This window comes from Babylonia areolata, chromosome 22 (genome assembly GCF_041734735.1).
Source record: "Babylonia areolata isolate BAREFJ2019XMU chromosome 22, ASM4173473v1, whole genome shotgun sequence".
Lineage (NCBI taxonomy): Eukaryota > Metazoa > Mollusca > Gastropoda > Neogastropoda > Buccinidae > Babylonia > Babylonia areolata.
The window spans coordinates 15,383,112-15,403,853 of record NC_134897.1 but is presented as its reverse complement, the minus strand read 5'-3'; the positions used below and the strand labels follow the sequence as shown (position 1 = coordinate 15,403,853).

At 41.9% G+C, this 20,742-nt stretch overlaps 1 protein-coding gene across 2 annotated transcripts in view; it reads right to left on the bottom strand.

The window, feature by feature from the left end:
- Positions 1-8,334: 8,334 nt before the first annotated feature.
- LOC143296956 (CREB-regulated transcription coactivator 1-like) overlaps positions 8,335-20,742 on the bottom strand; it is a 38,394-nt gene continuing 25,986 nt past the window's right edge. For both annotated transcript variants that reach the window (XM_076609007.1, XM_076609008.1), the window contains 3 exons: positions 20,071-20,295; positions 18,408-18,831; positions 8,335-18,225 (listed from right to left, as the gene is read on the bottom strand). In XM_076609007.1, coding sequence (XP_076465122.1) covers positions 18,002-18,225; positions 18,408-18,831; positions 20,071-20,295 — 873 coding nt within the window. In that variant the 3' untranslated portion in view covers positions 8,335-18,001. The remainder of the gene's footprint in view (positions 18,226-18,407; positions 18,832-20,070; positions 20,296-20,742) is intronic.

Below are 20,742 nucleotides of genomic sequence, written 5' to 3'. Positions count from 1 at the left end.
GAGCCCAACTAGGATGCAAGGTGGCCATGGGTTCGAGTTCTGCGTGGACCAGGATTTTTACCCACCCCCCTCCTCCACACACACACACTGCACTAATCTGGGTGCTTACCTTCCGGATGAGACGCTAAACTGAGGTTCCCTGCACAGCACGCAGTAACCCATGACAATACAAAGGACGCTCCTTGCAAAATCATTTGGACCAGGATATTTTTAACCCCCCCCCCCCCTCCCTCTCCCTCAACTGTACTAATCTGGGTGCTTGCCTTCTGGATGAGACGCTAAAGGTTCCCCCCTCCCCCTCCCCCTCCCTCAACTGTACTAATCTGGGTGTTTGCCTTCTGGATGAGACGCTAAAGGTTCCCCCCCCCTCCCTCTACTGTACTAATCTGGGTGTTTGCCTTCTGGATGAGACGCTAAAGGTTCCCCCCCCCCCTGCCCCTCCCTCAACTGTACTAATCTGGGTGTTTGCCTTCTGGATGAGACGCTAAAGGTTCCCCTCCCCCTCCCCCTCCCTCAACTGTACTATTCTGGGTGTTTGCCTTCTGGATGAGACGCTAAAGGTCCCCCCTCCCCCTCCCTCTCCCTCAACTGTACTAATCTGGGTGTTTGCCTTCTGGATGAGACGCTAAAGGTTCCCCCCCCCCCCCCCCCCCCGCCCTCCCTCTCCCTCAACTGTACTAATCTGGGTGTTTGCCTTCTGGATGAAACGCTAAAGGTTCCCCCCTCCCCCTCCCTCAACTGTACTAATCTGGGTGTTTGCCTTCTGGATGAGACGCTAAAGGTTCCCCCCCCCCTCCCTCTCCCTCAACTGTACTAATCTGGGTGCTTGCCTTCTGGATGAGACGCTAAAGGGTCCCCCCCTCCCCCTCCCTCAACTGTACTAATCTGGGTGCTTGCCTTCTGGATGAGACGCTAAAGGTTCCCCCCTCCCCCTCCCTCTCCCTCAACTGTACTAATCTGGGTGCTTGCCTTCTGGATGAGACGCTAAAGGTTCCCCCCCCCCCCTCCCTCAACTGTACTAATCTGGGTGCTTGCCTTCTGGATGAGACGCTGAACTGAGGTTCCCTGTGCAGCATGCAGTCACCCACGACAATACAAAAGACGCCCCTTGCAAATTATTTGGAGAAAAAAAAATCCATTTTGACAGTAAGATAAAACAACCCTCCACGCACTCGCCTGCGGTGGTCATCATCGTCAGCTATAATCAACAATGTAAGTAAGTATCATTGTTTCAACCCCAAACCCATGTATCTTGGGTCACATATCCCAAGTAATACTAAAGCAATTTTGCGATCTCTGTGTGTTGAACATTTTACCAACGACACGAAATGTTCCGCCTTGTGGTACGCGGTGTCGCTGATGTCACGAGGCTTGTCCATTATCATGCGAGGAAAGCTGGGTGTCACAGGCTTGACTCGTCACGTGTAATGACTGAAGCCATGTACTGAAGCTTGAAGCAGGTATCACGAAACATTCTGAGCGTCATGGTTTTGACGTTCATCTGAATAAAGAAGGAACAATGTCGGAGAGCAAAGTACACAGCGTGATGAGATGCTGAGGATTACCCAGCTTTGGCAATACCAAGATAAAAAAAAGAAAGAAAACAAGAGAGGCAAGGCCTTCAAGACTCACTTGTGATACACTTTTAAAAAAATCCAAGCTTTTTATGTATTGAGTATAATTTCAAAATGTAATGTTTAAGATGAGAAAGATCAGTTTAAAACAAATTAAGTCCCCTAGAATTAATTACAGAGTCATTTCCCTTTTTTACTATCTGCACCAAAACGTTTGCAAAATAAATAAAACTTCCATGCTTAGCAAAGGAAGTTCCTGTTTGAACAAAAAATGATAACAATGACTGCTCTTGTTGTTGGGTCAGAATATCAGATCAAAGTGCCAAGTTTAGAGAATACAAAAAATATAAATATAACAGTAAATGCAGTTTGCATATAATTAGGCTTGATTTTTTTATTTTTTTGTGCCCATCCCAGAGGTGCAATATTGTTTTAAACAAGATGACTGGAAAGAACTGAATTTTTCCTATTTTTATGCCTAATTTGGTGTCAACTTACAAAGTATTTGCAGAGAAAATGTCAATGTTAAAGTTTACCATGGACACACGGACACACAGACACAGACACACACACACACACACACAGACAACCGAACACCGGGTTAAAACATAAACTCACTTCGTTTACACAAGTGAGTCAAAAATCATACATAAACACAGATACAGTAGAAATTAGGATAGGGGTGAGTCAAAAAGGGTGGGGGCGGGGTGGTGTCAACAGTATAACAACGTACTCCCCGAGGAAATCAACTCCACAAAGAAAAGGAAGACAGACTTCACGAATGGTGGTGCACCGACATACACCCCCCCTGAGCCCAAACTCTGACAAACAAAACACTATCACTACAAACAATACACCCCCCCACTTGTCAGTGGAAGTGCAGAACACAGAACACAGACCAACCCCCATTCCACCCCTCCCTACCACCCGCCCCCTGCCCCCCCCCCCTCCCCTCCATAAAAGAAAGGAAACAAGAAGAGAACAAAATTCAAAATAAAACAAATCAATGAAACAACAACAAAACAACAATAATAATCATAATAACAATAACAATCACCATGATCATAATGATAATGATAAATATATACCTACATATACCTACATACATCACGGAAGTTCATCGTGAACGATGAAGACCAGTGACTTCAGAGATGAGGACGAAGTCTAATATAAAGGCATACACACAACTGCAGCCGCACTGTCAGCGGACAATAGCAGATAACGGCTCTCGTCTCCTCTCTTTGCGGAATTGACGCTTCTGGTCGAGACCCTCAAGACTGATGCCTCTCCTCAAACGCCACAACTTCCCTGTAGACAGCCAGTCATCAGGCACTGTAGTCAGTGGCAAGGGTTTCACACCACAGGATCGGAGTGTCACCCCGAGGGAAGCTTTCAGGCAGTCCCTGAAGCAAGGCAAGGCAAGACGTTTATTTCATGTACCCCACTGAGGGCATAGAAACGTTTCAGTGATTTTCCCATGTTCCTTGCGCCAGCAGCCAGCTCCGAAAAGACTATCTTTGAGACCCGTGTCCACAGCCTGTCGATGGAGACACCTGGCTCTGCTTGTCTGTTTGAGACCTGTTTGTCGATGGAGACCCCTGGCTCTGCTTGTCTGTTTGAGACCTGTTTGTCGATGGAGACACCTGGCTTTACTTGTCTGTTTGAGACCTGTTTGTCGATGGAGACACCTGGCTCTGCTTGTCTGTTTGAGACCCGTTTGTCCATGGAGACACCTGGCTCTGCTTGTCTGTTTGAGACCTGTTTGTCGATGGAGACACCTGGCTCTGCTTGTCTGTTTGAGACCTGTTTGTCCATGCTCGAAAGGCAGTTTCCCTGGTACGTTCCGAGTTGTTTCTTCTTCCTTCGTGGGCTGCAAGTCCCACGGTCACCCGTTTGTACACGAGTGGGCTTTTACCCCCCGCCATGCAGGCAGCCATACTCCTTTTTTCGGGGGTGTGCATGCCGGGTATACTCTTGTTTCCATTACCCACCGAACGCTGACATGGATTACAGGAGCTTTAACGTGCGTACTTGACCTTCTGCTTGCGTATACACAGAAAGGGGGTTCAGGAACAAGCAGGTCTGCACGTCCGAGTTGTTTGGATGTGAGGACCTGGAAGGGCAAGGCCTGGTGTAGGCTGGAGCATTACTTGTTTTCTGCAGGCTGGTGGTCAGCATAGACGCCTTTGATGCTGCTGAGAGGTAGCTGGTAAGTTCTTGTCGGTCCGGTTCGTTCAGTGCTGTAAATTTTAACTCTCTCCATACGAACGGCGAAAGAGACGACGTTAACAGCGTTTCACCCCAATTACCATCATCAAAATATTGCAAGCGGAAGGCTCTTATACTGAATAGGTGAATGTTGACAAAGAATACCACAATTCTGACGACGGAAGCTAAAAGTTGGGTCATTCAGACAACCACTGGACATCCGAGGGGTCTGTGTAGAGGAGAAGAGAGGACTGGCCGTACTGAGTGAGTTAAAGCAGTCACCTGTGAACATGAGGTCCCTCACTAGAGGCCTCCAGGAATTTGATTTTTGCCCGCATACATCACAGGTCAAAGAAACGGCCATCACATCTGTAGTGGACAGTGCAGTGACCTCAGCATCGGTCTGGGATGGAGTGCTGAAAAACATTGTAGCAAAACTGAGGCTGAAGAGGGCGGGGGCCAGCGCACGACCCTGTTTGACGCCTTTGGAAACTGGGAATGGACCCGACGCATCCCCGTTTTCCACCAAGCGAGCCATCATGGGATGATCACATGCCCTTGTTAAGTCAACGAAGAGGGTGAAGAGGTTATGAATCTGCTCACCACACTTCCAGTTTTATAGTTTCGGGACAGCTAAAATCACGTTAATCGGCCCATGTTGTTTCTAGAAACACACTGTTCAGTTCAGTTCAGTTCAGTCACTCAAGGAGGCGCCACAGCGTTCGGACAAATCCATATACGCTACACCACATCTGCTTAGCAGATGCCTGAGCAGCAGCGTAACCAAACACGCTTAGTCAGGCCTTGAGGGGGAAAACCATATACAAATAAATGGGTAAGTCATCAAATTAATGAAAAAAAAGAACAAAAAAAAGTAGAAATAAAACCTTTTTTTTTTAAGTCAGCAATTAGATAAAGAAGTAAAATCAAATGTAGGGGAAAAAATGGATAATACTGACAATGACAATAAATGAATAAACAAATTAACAAATAAATGTAAATAAACGAAAGACACGCACGCACACACACACACACACACACAGGTAATGGTATGCAACAAATTGCAGTCTCACAGATGTGAAAGCACAAATTGTACACAGGCCGAACACTACACATAAAAACACACGAGCCCCAACACTTAAATACACACCCATTCACGTACACAAACACACACATTCCCCATCTCGCACATTACCACGGCCACCCCATCTCCAAGTGTGTGTTCGCTGACAATGCGATTGTCCCTGCTCATATGGTAATAAACGAAACTGAACCGTGTGCGGAGTTCAGCTTCTGAATCTCTGTGTGTGTGTGTGTGTGTGTGTGTGTGTGAACAATTCAATGGTCCCGGCTCATATCAATCAACAATTATCACGTGCCGAGTTCAGCTTCTGACTCTCCCTCCCTCTGTGTGTTCGCGCGTGTGTGTGTGTGTGTGTACTGACAACAATGTAAGTTCCCTGCTCACATCAAAATAAACAAGGATCACGCGCGGACTGAATCTGTGTGCGCGCGCGTGTGTGTAAAGAGAGAGAGAGAGTGTGTGTATATTGACAATACAATATTCCCAGCCTATATTGAAGTAAAAGTTATCACACAGCCTATATTGAAATAAACGACAATCACGTAATGAGTAAATATGAAGCGTTGTTGTTGTTGTTGTGTGTGTGAGCGAGTGTACTGACAGCAATGCAAGTTCCCCGCTCGGTGTGTGTGTGTGTGTGTACCAACTAAAAAGCATTATAATAAATGTGAATCATACGGAGTTCTACTCCTGAATCTGCCTTTCTCTTTGCGTCTGCGTGTGTGTGTATGGAGGTGTGACGGGTGAGATTGACACACAGGGGAAGGTGTATTCCAGCCACAAGGTATCCCACAATGGCATGAATACTCACAGCCTTTGCAGCGACCAGAGACCCCGACTCTTTTTTTTTTTTTTTTTTTTTGAACTTTCAGCGTTCACATACTTCCAGGTGAAATTCTTCATTGTGCTTGGCTGTGTCCAGAGTGACTGCACAAGGGTTAATTTCACCTGCAACAATTGTGCATGTAAATTGTAATGGTGCAATTTGTGGCTCAGTCACCATTTGGTACACTTCATTACTATCAACTTCACAAAAAAAAACAACATTTTTTCTTTTTCCTTTTTATTATAAATGTCACACACAACACACCGCAACCACCCCAAACATTCGCAGCCAAGCAATGAAAACAAGACAGCGGTGACCCCCATTTCGAAGTCGTTTACTTCAGTATGGCAAATAGTCGCAGGAGAAATTATGTAACCCCAAAGACGCTGCACGACGACCCCACAACACGCGGACACACTGACAAACACACCAAGGTCACAGATTCAGAGACACAGAGATAGGCAGACAGACAGGCAGAGAGAAAGAGAGAGAGAGAGAAAGATTCCACCAATGCTGAGTGATACATCACCAAATACAGGAGAGAAATCCAGTTACAGACACAGATCCATCAACAGGAGATAAATCCACAGACCATGGAGATAAATCCATCAATACTTTGTCCAGACACAATGTGAATTGAGAAAAAAAGAAAAAAAAAGGTCCTTACTTTTTTTCAAGCAGAGTAGTGAGAAAAAACACTGAACTTTGCACAAAGTCAAAAGTGCTCATCAAGCTGTTTGAAAAATAGAAAAAAACAAACAAAACAAAACAAACTAAAAAAAACATCAACAAGAAAACTGACATATTTTATTTCAGAAAAAAGAGCGAAATGGTAGAAAAAAAAAGAAGAGGTAAACCACAGCTAAGTCATCCACGTGAAATTTAAAGATTTACACACACAAAATATCTGTACGAAGTGTGTGTGCGTCTTTGTCGAGATAGTGTTTGGGGATGTGTGTATAAAACATGCAGTGGACTGAAGACAATCAGTTATCTTTAATGTAGCAAATGCATCACAAATATCAAAATAGCTCTCATGCACAATGCCTCACCCCTCCCTACCCCACCCCCTTCCAGTCCATCAAATACTGCATTCCACCCACCCCAAACATCCCTCCTTCCACTTGGCCAAACTGTAAAACAGAAAGCAGCCACCAACAAAGAGTTTAAATAGTATGTGTACAATGTACAAAGAATATATATATATATATTTTTTTACAAAGCAGTATTGCATCGAGCAGAGGACAAAGAAAAGGTGTTGAGATAATGAAGAAAATCTAAAGCGAGACAGACACAGAGAGAGCGAAGGGGAAAAAAAAGTGATATTCAAAAATGGTGACAAGGGGTAAGAAAGACAGAAAGATTGGGGGAGGGGGGAAGGATTGTGAAGTAAAACCCTGCAGACAGGAAGAGGGAAGGGAAACAAACACACACACACACACAAACCTTTAAGAGGAAACACATGCATGTTGAAGTTCAAAATCATTAACCACAGCCACAGACAGACCAAAGGACAATTCAACATGGGTGAAAAGGTCAATTTAACAGCTGACTAGAATCAGGTGAGAAAGCACACGTTCACACAAGTAACAAGGATGGGGGGTGACGGGGGGGTGAAGGGATGGACAAAATAGAAGTGTGACAGTATGTTGAAGCAAAATGGGTGTACACTCTACAGATATTTCATATAAATTACTTCTTTAAATGTCTGTAACAACTACAATTACTTTAAAATTTTGAACTTGCCATGAGTAAAGCTTTGACGTGTCTTTCATTTTGCTGGGTCTTTTTTTTTTTTTTTTTTCTTCTATGTATTCACTTACTTGTTTATATTGACTGCTTTTCTCTTTTCATTCTATGTTGATGTTTACCACAAACCTGGGGTAGACTTTCAAGGCCTTATGAGCACGCTTGGATTACGAGAAGGTTAAACATCTACTTTTATGCGGGTTTTTTTTTTGTTTGTTTGTTTTCGGTTACAACAGAAGACATGGTGAAGTGTATGTGGATCGGTCTGCACACTTTTTTGACACCTCTTTGAAACTGAAATTTTAGCAGATATGCACAGGCATACATTTGTTTTTCATCACTGGAGTAAAGTATATCTGTCTCAAGACCACAGACATAGTATTTTAAAACAATCTTAATCTTAAAAAGCAATCCCTCTCTCTCTATATATATATCTATATATTTGCACCATGCATTTACAACAACAAAAAAACAAAAAATTTAAATCCTGTACCACAGACATGGGAATTCAGGAGCTTGTCTCCCTACTTTTATCTCTCAGAACCTAAAAAAATGTGAGTTTACCATGTTTCCAATTTTTAACTTGGTTTCAATTTTACATGGTTAACTACCATAAACTGGTCCAACATTGTTTCAGTCGACCTTTTATCATTTTTTTGTGTTCACTTGATCTGAATGTTTTTCATAAATGAGCATGCTCATCCAAAATACTGAACGTTTAAATACCAACTGGACTGCTGGAGTCTACAGTTGATAAGATACACTGTAACAGCCTTGCAGTCTAAGGAACTGTAAACACTAACTAAAAAACATTTCTTTCTTTGCATGAATCTGTATGTGTGCACGTGAGTGTGTGCGTGTGTGTGTGTGTGTGTGTGTGTGTGTGTAGTACAAAAGCATGCACCAGTTGAATGTAAGTAAATTAACATACTTTTTACCTGCTTATGTTAAGTATATGAATATATACTTTTTGCCTGTCATCTGTCCTAAAAATGTTCTTGATGTGTCGCTGCTTGGCCACAATCTCTGGCAGGCATGAAGGTACTGACCTCTTTGTAGACAGACTGAATACTTGTCAAACAAAGCAAAAAGAAGTCATCCATTTGCACAGAACACACTCACACATCTGTTTGATATCACACTTCTGAAAAGACATTTAAAAAACTAAAGTCCAACCACTGCTATTATCACTACAGCTGCTATATCATCACTATGCACACACACACACACACACACACACACACACACAGATCCCCAAAGGCATTAACATCAGCTGGCTCTCGGTATCAAAATAACAACATCACATATCATTCAGCTGTGGAAACAATCCAACATCACAAATCTTTTAAAGGCCACAAAAAAAGACAAAAATACATTTGACACCTTTCTCCATAAATCTGACATATATTGTACCCCCTCCATATATTGTATGACAGTCACATCATCTCTACCCAATCTTAAGTTCAATAAGCTCTGAAACAAGTTCACACAATTTGGAACTGTCGATTCTGTGTGTAGTGCAGAAACCAACTTATCACAGTCATAACAGTCTAATACTTAGACATTTTTTCCCCCCCACAGGCAACATTTAAGTGGTGGATGTAGGACTGATACAAAGTAATCACCAAATAGTGGGAAATGTTAAAACACCAACAATCCTTACAATGTGAAAGATTTTTTTTTTTTTTTTAACACAAAATAACAACAACAACAAACAGTGCAGCCGTCATGTTTCTTGTTACTCTGCACAATATGTAGATGTATCAATAATGGAAAAAAACAAAAAAAAAAAAAAACAAATATATATATATATATATTGGAAAAAACCAGTGCAGCTGTCAGTTTCTTTTTTTTCTGCACAATCTAGAGATTTTTTTTTTTCAATTTTTCAAGGGACCCCCCCCCCCTCCCCAACCGTTACCCCCACACTGATTTGTGCTTCAAGGGAGAAAAGTCCATAACACAGGTGCTGTCTGTATTATACATGTTTAGAAAAGGCAAAACACTTAATTCATCTCTACCATGTTACAAGTAGAGGGGGTAAAAACAGAAAAAGAAAAGAAAAGGAAAAAAACACAACAAAAAACAATCTAAGTAACAGTGACATAAAATGCACCCATCAAGAATGGTGCTGATGAACCAGTCAACAGGTTGTCCTTACTCCACTCAACACTACATGCTAAACACATCAATAACCAATCAACTTTACGAATGTCTTTACTCCACCTAACACTACATAAAACACAGAGAGATCTACAACCAATCCACTTTCCTATCTGTTACACAGGAGGTGTTCACAAGAGTGGTAAAAAGGATATAATTCATTTAAAGTTTTATGTGCTACATACAAATTACTGATTCAGTGATTGCCTCGTCAACGCCCACTTAAAGAGAACATGACATTGTGTGTGTGTGTATTACGGGGTAGCAGGGAGATGAGAAACTGACCTATGAAGACAAGGGAGATAATGGACAGGGTTAGAGATAAATGCACCACCCAGGACAACGGAGGAGAAAGGGGTTGGGAGGTGGGAGAGAAGACAGAACTACTCCACAGAATAAGCACAGATCTGAAGGGAGAGGTCTTCAAAGAACCAGCGTGCACAGGATCTCTCCTTTATACAACTGCCAGAAAAACAAAAAAACAAAAACAAAAAAAACCCCAAGTGATGGAAGTGAAATCTTGCTGTTGAAGACCGTCCCACATACACACACAAACTTGACAAAGGATAAAATCTCAGGAGTTGTAGACACTGCAACATACATAACATAATAACAATGAATATTAAGGTAACTGTGGCATGGACATGAGAGTAAGAAGGTGCTAAAATCTTACAGAGGCAAAGATCTAAAAATTGAAATCTTTAGCTCGAAGAGAGAAGTCCCAGTGCCATTTGTATCAGCGAGGCAGAAATGCAAATTCCATCTGATCATTCAACCATCATGTTAACACTGACAGAATATATATAAAAAGAATCTTAAAAAAAAATTAAAAAAAAAAAAAAGGCAGGCAAAAAACCCTCTTTAAAAAAGCATAAAACCATTCAGTATTCATATAAAAAGATTTTAGTTTTATGAAAGGAAGAAAGCAAATGTCAGAATTTGATCAGTAACTTACTAACTAGAACAGCAACAGGCAGAACCAGACCCCCACAAAGAAAGAAAACCAAAACTTCATGATAGGTAATTACCGATTAAATGAAACCAAACAATGAAATAAAAAGTAAAACAATAAACTGAATAAAAAGAAGGCATTTACAAAAAGGACTGAGTGGAGGTAAAAGACAACATACAAAAATACATATCAGCCAAAACCAAATGCAGTATCATCGTTTCAACAAACATCTGAATTATGATCTAAAGTGTCTGAAAGTTAGATGAAAGTCACATGATTTGCACATAATCAATCAATCAGGGCCGGCCAGCACTTAGCAAAGATGAAGCACAAAGGTCTCCACATAACCAGTTCTCAAAACAGTAAGCAATAAAGCAGGCACGGTATCAAAGTAATTGTCAGGTGCAGTTTCCCCCCCCCCCCTCCCAACCCCTCCAGAATAAATGATAATATAAATCCTCTGTTGTTGCCCTATCCTTTTCAAGATCAGTTTCATTACACACAAAATGCATGTACACACTATCACAAACTAATACTTCAAGCACCCTCATTCTTTCTCTGTCTTACCTAACAACAGAAACATCCTCTTTATCTTACAAACAGGAACATTCTCTCTCTCACCTAACACCATGTCTTTTCGTTCGTTCAGGTATTTAACCTGAAGACTGCCATATACACACTCCCAACCAACCAAAACATTAACAAAGATAACACAGATAAAACAACAAAAAACATACCAAAGGTAATGTGATACTGTGTCAAACACATTTCATACTAACCAAACAACACCAACAAGAAAGATAACAAACAGCAATAACAGAGAGAAAAACACCTGCACCTTTCAGCGTGACTATCAGATGTGTATACTTCATAAACATGTATCCTGCTAAGCTTCCATTGTTTCTGACCATTTCAGTTGTGCGTACAAATACGTGATCAACTGGTGGGAATGCTAACGGTTACAGAGCATGATCACCACAACTGCTAGCATGCCAATATTCCATGTCTGCACCCTCATGAAACTTTGACAGAACAAGACAGCCCATGCATTACCCTCCTGTTACACATTAAAACTTCGAATACGTATGACTTTTGGTATTGTTAGCAATAAAGGTATTACACTTATCATCTTCAGTTAGCCAGTTTGAGCGCTGCTAAGCAGAAAGTAGAGGAGCAGAAGGCAGAGGGTGGAGGGCCTATACATTCATTTGTCACATGACTTACCTTTGTGAAGTAGTTTCAACTTCTCCCTATGACAATAAGAGGTGTTGTCCCATGTACCAACTAACAAATACATATCACATCATATCCAATGCTGTGATCCTGAATATGGTAGACAGAAGCGAAAGGGGGGCAAGAAAGGAGAGAGAGAAAAAGATCAAGACCTTACTACTCCCACATACTTTTTCAAGCTACATGTTACTGCTTCTGCGACCTATCTCTCACTGAAAATTGAATCCCCCTGGCTGAAATTACGAGTTCTGGCTTGAGAATTTCACCCCTTGTTTTAAGCCAACCTCTTTGCAACTGACAGTCATAAAAAACAAAACAAAAAAACTTTCTCTTGTTTATGAATCTCAAGAATAAACTTGACCTTGACAGGTTTAAGAAACTGGTTTGACTCACAAATGGTCAGCAGTCTCAGTCAACATACAAGACACTTGTCACAGCTTATCAATAATTTCCAATTTCTTACTTTCTTTCTTTAAATTGATTTTTTAAAATTTTCATTACAGCTTGAAAATATTGTGACAACTGAGAGTCAACAAATAAAACTGATGCAGACTGATCAACAGCTTTCATATCCCATGTACAATCATGTGAGCAGTGTATGTTAGGGTGGTGGATTACTGGTCTTTATCTTAGTGCGTATGTGTGTTGTTTTTGTGTGTGTTTTTTTCCTCTCCTTTTTTTCTTCTTTCTTTAAAGGCTGCAGGGATTGGGAAGGGAAGATTTTCACACAGACTTAATATATTCTCACTTCTTGGGCTGACCTAAACACCTGTCTAGGTAAATCAGACAGATGAGGGAGGACCTAGCCACAGGATAAGGACAGCAGGAATGTTAGGGTCTTTTACCAGACAAAAAGATTCATCAAAGCCAACATCTAAACTGACATGTCAGCGTTGGACAAAGGTCAACAATGGTACACTGAACAATGGTCAATTGAACATATCTGGAATGGCTGAAACCATGTTAGTAGTAATCTAGTACATGTTACCTCTTATAAATTATATGTTTTGTCATGTGTTTTTGCAACAAGTCATTGTGAAAAAAAACACCAAAACTTTTCCTACGAGCTACAAGTGATACCGAAGAACCTAATCAGTCGCAACAATTAAATCAATATCGATGTGGGCTTGAATTGAGTGGCTACTTAAATATTTTGCAACTTTGTGCATTTGGATTTGCGCATGTGAGGGTGTGGGTATGCATGCATATGCAGGAGACAGATGGATCTGACAAAGAAGATTTACTGTCAATCTTGACTCTACCTGCCTTTCACCAAACTGGCTCGTAAATTTTCCTTGTTGTTGATTTTCCAACAGTGTGACCTACATTCAAAACAACAACTCCAAATCCCACTACTTTATACTGAGCATTTTGGGTCTTCTTTTCCCTGCTTCAGCCATCCCATTGCCTGTGCCTGACATCAACACAACGGTCGTTTATCACCAGATCATCTGACAACAAAAACAACTGAACAAGCTCTTGATGACGCCCAAGTTTTGGCATAAATTTTTATCTTTTCATCTGGAAGCGCTATCAATGCAAGGGATGCGTGCAAAAGGAATGGAAACATTCCTTCTTCACATACAATACAGATATTTCCGATATTAGATCAGGCCTTCTGGGTTTAAATGATTTTGGGTTTAAAAACAAGATTGTCAAGTTAGGGAAAAAACAAACAGGTTTAATCCCCTCAAACACAAGAATACAAGTTATTCAACACCAGACAGCAAGGATAAAAAAAAATTTAAAAAAAGGATCCTCACACACGCAAATCATTTCAATGCAAAAACTTTTGAGCAGAACTTTGTGACAAAGGATCAAGAATAAATACCACACGGTTTATTACCACAAGTCCACTCATCCAAACACAGTGATGTTGACATGAAAAACCCCTGTAAAAAAAAAAAAAACAAATACAGAAAAAAAAACAACCACTGATCACTGTTTCTGTGAAGCGCACACCGGAACCTGAAGTCTGAACACAGAATATTTCAAACACTCAGAGAAGAAGGGAATATCTTGTCCATTTGTCCAGTTCCTCTTCCTGACCTGTATTTTATTCCTTTCTCAAAGAACACACGTTTCTTTTCTTCTCTTTAATGCTGGCACAGTCAGTAGATGCTTAAGAGGCCAAGAAGTTCAACTGTTCAACTCTGACCTGGTTGTTAACTCCTCTCGAGTTGTTGTCAATAATGTTAAGAAGTCTGTTGATTACTTTTTTTGACACACATCACACAACTTAAACCTTACGCCTGTTCTTCGACCAGCCAACTAAAGATGATGCAGTGTTGCTGATCAAATGGGAAAAAAACCCACGGAACAAAACGTTCAGATAAAAATCGTGATTGGCAGACATGGAGAACGAAAGTGAGGTGTGGGGAATGGGGGGGAGGGGCGGGGGGTGGGGTGGGGGTGATGGATATTTGATTGACAAGTCAGGATGTCATCACAAGCTGTTCACTTGTGGATACTAGCGGTATTCAGCAGGGGGCAAGTCCTTTCAGTTTCACATCAATCATTCAAGTTCTTGTTCAAACTCTCCCCACACTCACCATCATCATCACCTACTACACCTCTCTAGCTAAATTGTGTAAAGCTGCCTGAATAGCATGTCCCTTGAACACACGTGCTGTATTTCTACCAACTTCTTCCTTCTCAACAATGAGTCCATGTTCAAAATAAACAAACAAAAACAATAAGGCATTATTTAAAAACAAAAACACAAAAAAAACTCACATCTTATTTATGGTATGGCCCAGATAATCTTCGACATCTGGAATGGGAATATCAAACTGCAGACTGGTTGTAGTAACCACGATCACCAGCTAACCACCACGAAAACCTGCACACCCTTTTTGTTCACAATGATCACACCATCAATATGATTTCTAGCAATCCATTCACTTTTTCCTAATAAAGTCACTGTATTAAAATAACTAAAAAACAACAACAACAAAATCTGCAACGTTTATATCTAAACAAGCCTCATCAGAAAACAAAAACATAAAATATGTTGTTTAAAAACAGTACCAGCTATAATTTCAGTTTTCAAAAAGATACCATGTCGCAATAAGAACATTACTTTCGCTTAATCAGTCACCCCTCCCCCAACCAGTAAAATATATGGTGCACTTCTGCTACTTTACCACTGCGGCAAACAATAAAATGTGAACATGTTATTGTTCACATTACCACATTTCTGAAATTCATTTCGACTACACTGACAAATGTCCAGAATAAACTATCAAATTGTGGAATGATGTGACAATCCAAGGTTCACTGTTTAAGAGCTGCTTCTTTTTTTTTTTTCTTTTTTACCACATGGATTACTGAAGTTTGTCATGCATGTTTATTATTACCCAGCTGGTCTGACAACCATAATTCATGTTCAGAGTACTGTTAACTCACTCCGGACGAACAGTTTTCTCTCTTGTTTTCCCCTGCAATTTTTAAGCTACCCGATGAGGAAAACATGGAAAAAAATTTAATTGTTGAAACCGCAAAAGCATTCTGTCATCCCGAATGCTACCTTACGTCAGGAACACTGTAGTGTTCTATTATCCGGAGTGAGTTAACCAAAGCACCAACACAGCATGACACACAGGGTGTGGGGGAAATCCAACCTCCTCCTCCACACAAACACAATAATAATTCCTCTCACATACACACACACACACACACAAACAGAATATCCCTCAATAATTTTTTTTTTTTTTTAAATCTCCAAAGTGTCCCATATGTAAGTCTAGTCTCCATTCTATTTCCTCATCCGTTTGCAAAAGCTGTTTCATGGTAGCTTCAAATGTCATCCTACAATAAAATGCACCTGACAAGGTGACACAAAAACACGGTCATATTGCTGGTCCTGCTGATTCTTATTCTGAAGCTGAAAGTCTTATTCAAAAGTCTTTTATCCCTTTGTTTCAGGGTCATGCATGCATGTCAAAATTGGGTGTGAAATCCCTTTTTAGTTTATCTGTCAGCGCTAAATACATTTATCATCATCATTATTTATCATCATTATTATTATGACTTCTGCTTGCCTCCCAATCAATAACCAAACAAACAAACAAAAAAAACTGAGATGAGAACAGGGACAATGTTGCATCTTTGCTTGCTATTGTTTCAATTTCCTCCAGAAAAAAACATCGCAACTGCACAAGCACAAACCAATACACGCTATGCTGACAGTTTACCATACCTGCTAAGGTAAGGTACTGCACACAAAAGGAATTTTTCTTCCTCACATTAACAAACTGTGGCCCACTGGTGCACACCGGGTCTGATTCCTGACCTGTACTAACTCCTCCTCCTCTAAGGCACACAAACCAGAAGTTGCTGTAGCTAATGACCTCCCTTAGAACACTAACTCCATTCTGTATGTCAATACACTGTTGAAAATACCCTTACTGCTTTACATCACTGCATGAATTACAGCCTGGGGAAAGGGGTATAGATGACATGGTTTTCACCCTATGCATTAAGTTCAGAAACTTTATCTGATCACACTGGTCAAAGATCATATACTGTCAGACTCAAAATGCACAATTATGTGTTTAAAAACTGGGGTAAAAGGAGGGTATCTTTTAGAATGTAAGAAACTGTGTGATATATAGATAGCCTCCTGTATATCGTAATTAAATATTTATACAAATACCTTTTTTTTTTCACCCTCTGGTAAGTATTTACATGAACTTTCCCTCAGACACCGAGTCTTGAAAACGCATCTGAAAAGGCTGATATACAAATCACTCTCTCCTTTTCCTTCATGACATAGTCACCAATCCAGTATAGTCTGTTTTAAAGACTGGGGGGTTCTTCAACACATATCACTTTACTCAGATCACAGCCAATGTTAACACAAAGCCTGAAAAAACTCTTAACACTTGACATGAGATGTGACAGGCATCTTACCCCATGCCACCTTCAAACTTTCAGAACAAAAATACTCAACACATGAACTTTCCATAAAAAGATTCCCCCTAACTACACCCAATTTGGTAAGAACAGTTTTACATGACACTAAACACTAAATTTTAAACCTGAACAGTTTTTGTACTCTTTTGCACAGCTCACACTGGTTGCAATCTGTCTTTGTGTTCATCTGACCAGCTGTGTCTGCTTTGATTGTGTCCCATACATGTCAATGTAAGCACAGATGATATTCCTTTCTTCAAGATTATACTTCTAATTCATGGTATTTTCAACTCATAATCAAACCCTTTTCTTCAACAAAAAAAAAAGTTCTGAATCTATGACAATCACCAGGCAATGAAATCAACAAAACCAAACTTAGGTTGAGTACATCAAAAGGGAAAAGCTCTTTAAAAACAACATTCAACAAAAACATCTTCACTAACATGTCACAAGACATTTACTTAAAAATCTATGCACAAAGTTGTCAATAGATTATTTGTTCCTTGTTCAAAACAGAGAAGGACGATAAGAAAACCAGAGTCAAAGTGGAACTACTATGCCTTGTTTGTTAGTGAAAAAAAAAAAGGAAAAAGAAAAAAGGTCAGATCTATTCTTTTATGGACCATGCCTATTGACAAAAACGCAGTCCAGGCTCCCATCAAGGTCAGTGTGGTCTCACACCTGACCGGTTCAGGTCCCCAAGATGCTCACTGAACCGCAAGGCCTGACTTCAAAACTGCAAGAAGTCAGACTGACTCCAGTCATTCAGCAGAAAGACGTTGAACAGGCAGATGTGCAAAGGTGATCAAAAGGTGGATAAAAACTGTCTTCTCATCCAGTCTGGCAACAAGCTTGATGCTTTCGTGCAACGAACAGACACCTCTGCATGTTCCCCCATCAACACGATGACCCCAGGACCATGTTGTCCAGAGACTGCGACCGACCCTCAGAGCTGGAAGTGTGTTTTCTTTCGTAGGGGGCCGACACATGTAACAAGCAACGTGTTTTCCAGCAAGTGCAGCACTGACCCGCACAAGCGGCATGTGTTGCTGGCCACACATCACCCTCTCAGAGCAGGCACAGAAGCATCCTGACAGGTGCTCCTCACCAATAGTGCCCTCCTTGTGCATGCTGCTGCTGCTCTCCTCCTAAACCAATACATACCCATTTTCCCTCTCTCACAGAAGCTTCCTTCCTTGCCATGAACCCTGGCAGCTAAGTCTTGTTCCACAAGCTGTGCAGATCAAAGCTCCACAAAGTACAAGTTTCCCAACAACAAAGCTGTCCGTGCCAATTTACAAGCGGTCCAGTTTGAAGGTGTCTTCTGTGGCGGGGTCTGTCACCATGTTGGGGTCTGTCAACATCTGGAAACCGTCAAAGTCCAACTGGCCCAAGTCGGCCTTGAAGGCTTCGTCGTTGGACAGAAAGTCTGTGTCAAAACCATCGGCCATGCCCGTGATGGCATTGCCCAGCTCCTTGGCAAAGTCCAGGGGGGTGCGGCCAAACGGGTCGTCTGCACCTGGTCACAGAAATCCAATCTGCTATTGCTGGCTTCATAACAAAACAACTTGTAACAACTGTCTTCTGCATTCATGAACAAACTGAACATACACAAACATGCAACAACAGAGGCAGAGACCAAAGAGGAGAGAGAAAAGAGAGAGATGGCGACAAGCAATAAGGGGTGAACTACAAACACACCTGTCAACACGATGTCTGGAATCTTGCTGGTGGTGGACGTGGGGATCATTTGTGGGGCCAGCTGCCCAGGGTTCAACCCGTACCCTCCCAGCTGGGACGACCCCAACAGCTGCATCTCCCCAGAGTGGAAAAAGTTAGGTGGAGGTGGCTGCTGCTGATGCTGCTGCTGTGGTGGTTGTTGTTGCTGCTGCTGCTGTTGCTGAAGCTGTTGCTGTTGTTGCTGCTGCTGCTGTTGCTGTTGTTGTTGTTGTTGAGGTGAGGGCTGGGTGGGGGGCTGGGGCTGGAAGTCCATGCTGCTGCCCAGGCCTTGCATGACCACCTGGGAGAAGGGGAGTGGGGGGTTCTGGCCCATCAGCTGTGTGGGACTCATCACCTCTTTGGTCTGCACCATCTGGGACTCCATGGTGGAGCTGGGAGGGTTCTCCTGTACCCACCACACGCACGCTTTCTCTTTCAGTCTGCTGCATCACCTCCACCATCCCCCCTGCACCCCCCACATGCACCCTTTCTCTTTCAGTCTGACAATGCTGCATCACCTCCACCATCCCCCCTGAACCCCCCACACGCACCCTTTCTCTTTCAGTCTGACAATGCTGCATCACCTCCACCATCCCCCCTGAACCCCCCACACGCACCCTTTCTCTTTCAGTCTGACAACGCTGCACCACCTCCCCCTGCACCCACCACACGCACACTTTCTCTTTCAGTCTGACACTGCTGCATCACCTCCACCATCATATATCAAACTTTAATAATGCTTTACAGACACAGGTGTGCACAGGTTCATGTTTCTATGTCTTGGGTCTGTAGTTTGTCCTATACTTATCTTTCACTTGACTATACTTTATTGCAATTACTTTTTCCCTACAATTCAATGTTAATATTTTACATAAAAACAGAGTAGGCTTTCAAGGCCTGATCAGTGTGCTTGGTTCATTTGAAGCTCAGGTGCTTTTTCTTTTCTTTTTTTTTTTTAAACAGCGTACGTATTGTGTATCTTTATCAGTCTGCACGCCTTCGTACCTTGAAACTGAAACTGCACTGCACTTCAGGGGAACAAAAGCAACAGGATGTACGGCACCACCAAAAAAAACCCCATCATGGTGGACATTTCAGACTTATTTTCAAGCCAGGAAAGTTATTCACTGCTTAAATCACGCACAACCCTGCAGATGAGATTGACGACATGTGCACTGCAGATGCAGGGTACAAAGGCAGCAAAATGTGCAGCCATCTTCTTTTTCTTTCAAACAACCAGGTGGATATTTCATACTTCTTTTCCAGCCCCGCCCAAAACAGATTCAATGTAGTGCAGAAAAGATTGATGACAATCTACTTCTTTGTACTGGTAAAGCCATTAGAATCTCACCAGAGCGAGATTCCGCTGTCTGGCTGCTTGGCTTGCTAACTTTCAACGTGCACCTTCTCCAAATGGATCCGGTGATTTTGCACTTCTAGTTGGTCTCTTAAGATTTATTTATCCCCCACTCTTTTTTCCCCTCTAACTTGTAGGCTGACCAGTCAGTCTACTAGTTACTGGTTGCCACTTGTAAATTTCCAAATATTTCACACATGCCTACACAGGCCTGTATCTCCTACAGCTGCACACAGTGACTGTCTAACCCACAGCGCTGTTCCCCAGCATCCTATGTACTGCACTCACCATGTTGAACTGTTCAAACTGATGCTGCAGGGCACTTGTCTGCTGCTGCTGCTGTTGCTGCTGCTGCTGCATGTAGTAAACCTCTGCAAAGGGTGAGTTCTTCAGGCTGGCAACAGGGGGCAGCACTGGAGACTGGGCGGGGGAGAAGGAGGGGGCGGAATGGGGTGAGGTTGGGGACTGGCAGCCTGCCTCCGTTACGCTGTTGCGATACTGCGTCATGGATGGCTGACACAGAGGAAAAGATACTTCATCCTTTTTATATGTCTGAGAGGGCAAATTTGTAAGGAGGACAGGGGAAGTTCATGCCCTGGATAACTGCAATTTCAACATGCACATTAAAGGTCCAACAGCCTTTTAACACCATTCATATCCACTGTGACAAGATTAACTTGTCTGATCACTATTCGCAGGTGTTTTCAAGGGGAATGGGTGTGTTTTTGATGATGTGCCTTTTGTGTTTTCAAGGGAATGGGTGTGTTTTTGATGATGTGCCTTTTGTGTTTTCAAGGGAATGGGTGTGTTTTTGATGATGATGTGCCTTTTATGTTTTCAAGGGAATGGGTATTTCTAGTGATGTGTGCCTTTTGTGTGTAAAGCATAAAGTATGGCTTCAACAGTTCACTCAGGTGTTGTGGGGCTGGTCCACAGAAACTGCAGAGCAGCTGCACTAAT